The 5,107-nt window shown below is 41.2% G+C and overlaps 1 protein-coding gene across 1 annotated transcript in view; it reads right to left on the bottom strand.

Moving 5' to 3' along the window:
* Nucleotides 1–1,010: 1,010 nt before the first annotated feature.
* Nucleotides 1,011–5,107, bottom strand: part of LOC105002996 (chromosome unknown open reading frame, human C10orf113) — a 21,761-nt gene continuing 17,664 nt past the window's right edge. Inside the window, 3 exon segments of the mRNA XM_010859899.1 lie at nt 1,011–1,666; nt 1,669–1,758; nt 1,760–1,817. Coding sequence (XP_010858201.1) covers nt 1,502–1,666; nt 1,669–1,758; nt 1,760–1,817 — 313 coding nt within the window. The 3' untranslated portion in view covers nt 1,011–1,501.

Below are 5,107 nucleotides of genomic sequence, written 5' to 3' on the forward strand. Positions count from 1 at the left end.
CGCATCAGGTGGCCAAAGTATTGGAGTTTCAGCTTCAGCATCAGTCCTTCCAATGAACACCCAGGACTGATCTCCTTTAGGATGGACTGGTTGGATCTCCTTGCAGTCCAAGGGATTCTCAAGAGTCTTCTCCAACACCACAGTTCAAAAACATCAATTCTTTGGGGCTCAGCTTTCTTTATAGTCCAACTCTCACATCCATACATGACCACTGGAAAAACCACAGCCTTGACTAGACAACTTTGTTGGCAAAGTAACATTTCTGCTTTTTAATATGCTCTATAGGTTGGTCATAACTTTCCTTCCAAGGAGTTAGGTTCACTAGGATCACTCTTTAGGTCAAGCAGAACCACTACCCAACTATATCATGATCCAAAGTTTCAAACAAAATAGGGAATAGAGTTTGGAAAAGAGTAATAAAAACTGATCAGAAATAAATAGGCCAAAAGAAATAAAAAAACACAGAGCCTGAATCAGTCTGCATGGATGCCTCAGTGTGGAGGAGTAGCTGGGGGTCACAAAGGAAAGACCACAAAGGAAACTCACCCCAAAAACACGCTTAAAAGAACCATCTCGTGCTGGTAAGGGAGAGACAGAGTCATTGAAAACAATCTTGATGCCTCTCATTTCTAGAATTAATGGAATCTCCGGATCTCAAGACACTTACAAAACACACAAACTCACACAAACTCAAACACACACAAACTCACACATCGTGCATATACGTTAGGTCGAAGCTACACTCACTCATCAACAAGGTGGTCCCATCAGTTTGGAATGAAATCAGAAGCTCCTTTCACATCCTAAGACTTGTATTAAAAGGGTGCTTCTTTTTTAAACAGTCTTATAAACTAGTTTTAAATTCTTTTAAAAAAAATTTTTATTGAAGTATAGTTTATTTACAATGTTGTGCCAATCTCTGCTGAACAGCAAAGAGACTCAGTTATACACATACAGACTTTTTATATTCTTTCCTATTATGGTTTATCACAGGAGGTTGAATGTAGTTCCCTGTGTTATACAGTACGGCTTTGTTGTTTATCCACACCACTGTTTTAAATTCTGCAGACATTTATTATGGTGGGAAGAAAAAATTGGGGGAAGGGCACGGGGGTGGGGCAACGATGAACCAGGCTGTCCCAGGCTTCACTTGAAATCATCTAGTGTCACCTTGGTCTTTTTCCTACAGAATAAAGCCTCAAAGTAGGGAGAATGCACACATTAAAAAAGTGGAAACTGTTGCTGCAGGAAAACAAAGGTGGGCCTGCTAAATGCAAGTGAATCTAGATGGACTGTGAGTTTTGTTTCCTAGCCATCAAAAATAGTTTGGAGGATTTGTGCCAAAATTAGAAATAAAACCATGATCTTTTCTCCCTGCACCCTGCAGAGTTGCCTTTGAAGTCACATGTGCTCCACAGGGCACAGACAGAAACAAAACTCAGGCACTTCTTAAGTTTCATTATAGGCGGTTCAGTATGAGACAGTGTCCTTCCAGCATTTATTAAAAAGTCATTTTCAGCTCCTTCTTCTCAGATATGATGAGCTTTTGTCTTATGCCCTGGAATTTAAATCCATGCTTCCCTCTGGTGATACCTTCTGGTCCCAGGGATAGCCGCGGGGACTTGGCCCAGCCGCCTGGATCTGGTTCGTACACTGCCTGGATGGACGTGCTCCAGCTCCAGGATCATAAGGACTGGGGCTGACTTTCTGCAGCCACCTGGCAAGACTTGGCTGGCTTTGCAGCCTTCTGGACTTCCCTGAATAGCTCACTGGGGTGCTTCAAGCCCCCCTTATCTCCCCATTCTGCCTTACCAGGGCTACATGAAATGCAGCTATCCCTTCTTCCTGCCAGTGTCCCAACTAGAAGGTGAGAAAAATAATCACATTTGATATAATAACAACCATAATGCTGGTATATTTTGAATACAGTCCATCTGCAAAATCAGACATTTCCTTGGTAAGCCTCAGGACAACCTTAAGTTTGGAAATATTTATACTGTTTGTTTTGTTTTGTGCCTAGATACTGAGCTGAGAGTGGAAGTGGAAGTGTCCTGAGCCAGTGTCACATTGGTGGGAGCTAAATGATCACAGAAGAAACATAAAAAAACATTTCATATGTTCCAATGCATTAATTCATCCACTGTGTGAACTCACAAAGGAAAAAAGTCAAAATAGTGTATTTTCAGCATAAAAGAGTTTATTGTAGGCTATTAAAATTGGCTTTTTTTGGAAGGGAAGGTAGAACTAAAGGGAATCTTAAAGACCAACTAATCCAATTACTTAACGAAGTGGAAAGTGCTGCCCTGAAGTCAATGGCTCAGACTGCTAGGATGGTGTCAGTAAGACGTGCAAGCCATTTAGAAGGCTTGCCAAAGTCAGAACAACTTGAATATCAAAAACAGTGACTGAAACTGATTCAAACACTTCAAATCTATAATGTCCATGAGTTTATAATGAATAGGTAAGTTGTCCTTCCATGCCCACCCTCATAACAGTAGAGGATAGATCACTGGTGACTACTAGAAAAAGATGCTAGGGCCCCAAATTAATCATTCTGACAATCGATAAAGAAAAGGCAAGGCTGAATAACATATCCTATTTTTTCTTTTTCAAACTATATTTCAGGATAACCAAATAATCGGTGATGGAAAATTCATCCACATAAAAGAATCCAAACTAATAAATGCAGAAATAATGATGGAACTAGAAATTTTCCATTTTGACTCTGACATCTGAAATTTAGTCTTTAAACCAGGTCCTAAGAGATGGAACACAGAACAATTAAGAATCAATGAAAGTAGAGGGGGATAAAATTCCACAATCAGGGTAATTCATTAGTAAAAATATAAAAGGAATGAGTTATCTGGAAAAGAAAGTTCAAAACGGAAATGAGGCAGCAAAAGCAGCATCCAGGGAGACAAAGAACACTATCAACACCTTTCCCAAGCTTCAGCTTAGCCCAGGATTGTTTAAAAAGAAGGAAAAAGTATGACAAAAGTGAGAATATACACAAAGCACAGAAATAATCCTATGGGGGAAAGGAGGTGGGGAGGAAGCGGGTCCTGTTCATTGTAGCAATCTTCACAACAGTCAAAATATGGAAGCAACCTCAGTTTTACAGACGGATGAATGCATAAAGAAAACACGATGTATATACACAATGGAATATTATTCAGCCATGAAAAGGAAGGAAATCCTGCCATGAACAACAACGTGGCTGGACCTTGAGGGTATTACACTAAGTGAAATAAGTCAGACAAGCAAAACAAATACCATATGATCTCATTTATATGTGGAATATATAAATACCATATGATCTCATTTATATGTGGAATCTGAAAGAAACTGAACTCGTAGACACAAGGAAGAGATCAGTGGTTGCCAGACGTGGGGATTAAAGAGTGGGTGAAATGAGTGAAGAGGTTCCAAGGTAGACACTTCCAGTTTAAGACAAACAGATTCTGGCAATGTAATGCACAGCACAATGACTACAGTTAATAATATTCAGTGGCTCAGTCATGTCTAACTCTTTTTGATCCCATGGACTGTAGGCTGACAGGCTCCTCTGTCCGTGGAATTTTCCAGGCAAGAATAATGGAGCAGGTTGCCATTTCCTACTCCAGGGATAGTTAATAATACTGTAGTGTACATCTGAAAGTTGGTAACAGAGTAAATCTTAAAAGTTCTCATTACACACAAGAAAAAAAAATGTGTATGTGATGACCGCTGTCAACTAAATGTACTGTGGTGATCATTTCACAATATATACATGTATCAAATCATTACAGTGCACACTAAAACTTAATACAATGTTACATGTCAATTATATCTCAACTTTTTTAAAAAGCTGGGGCTCAGAGTCCCACTTGATCCCCAACTCTAATGAACAGTATGAAAAAAGGATGAGCTGGGATTAACGTTGACCACGGGCTACAGCCCAGTATCAGATGAACCCCACGCATATTAACCAGAAACAACAAAGTTTCTGAAACAATGACCTCGTGTATCATCCACAGTGAGGTCTCAGTGGGCTTTACTTGGCTCACTGTGAGGATTCTCTCTGTCAAAACAAATAAGCAGAAGTAACGAAGTCAAACAAACCAAAAAAACCCAAGGCAGCCAGAGAAAAGCACAGCACTGCACAAAACTAATAAAGGCAGTGAGGAGAGAGTCAACACTGCAAAATGTTGTTGCTTTGTAATACATTTTGGATCCTCCGGAGTGTTTGACAGGTCATGACACGGAACACTGACCTTGTGATTGAAACAGAAGCACCATCTTTTCCTCTCCCTACTGCACTAGTCATTTCTTCCAACAGCTAAGCATGAGAGAGGGAGTGAGGAGAAGAAAAACAGAAGAGAGGGAAATTCATTTGATGAGGAGCTGGATCCTAGTTTCCCTTGGTCCCTATTTTCCAAACGAAGTTCGTAAAATGTCCTACTGTTGAGCTTTTTGAATGGTCAACAGTGACTTGTTTCCAGCTTTTTCCAGAAGAGCAGATATAGCTTCCTTTTTTATTTATTTCTTGTGTGTGTGTGTGTGTGTGTATGTATGTTTATATATTGGGATATAAAGGGACTTCCCCGATGGCTCAGCAGGTAAAGCATCTGCCTGCAATGCAGGAGACACACGAGACACAGGTTCGATCCCTGAGTCAGGAAGATCCCCTGCAGAAGGAAATGGCAACCCACTCCAGTATTCTTGCCTGGGAAATCCCATGGATATAGGAGCCTGGCAGGCTACAGACCAGAGTCACAGAGTTGGACACAACTGAGCAACTAAATCATATCAGATCAGATCAGTCGCTGTCATGTCCGACTCTTTGTGACCCCATGAATCGCAGCACACCAGGCCTCCCCGTCCATCACCAACTCCTGGAGTTCACTCAGACTCACATCCATCGAGTCAGTGATGCCATCCAGCCATCTCAACCTCTGTCGTCCCCTTCTCCTCCTGCCCCCAATCCCTCCCAGCATCAGAGTCTTTTCCAATGAGTCAACTCTTCGCATGAGGTGGCCAAAGTACTGGAGCTTCAGCTTTAGCATCATTCCTTCCAAAGAAATCCCAGGGCTGATCTCCTTCAGAATGGACTGGTTGGATCTCCTTG

This window comes from Bison bison, unplaced genomic scaffold (genome assembly GCF_000754665.1).
Source record: "Bison bison bison isolate TAMUID 2011002044 unplaced genomic scaffold, Bison_UMD1.0 scf7180017864461, whole genome shotgun sequence".
NCBI lineage: Eukaryota > Metazoa > Chordata > Mammalia > Artiodactyla > Bovidae > Bison > Bison bison.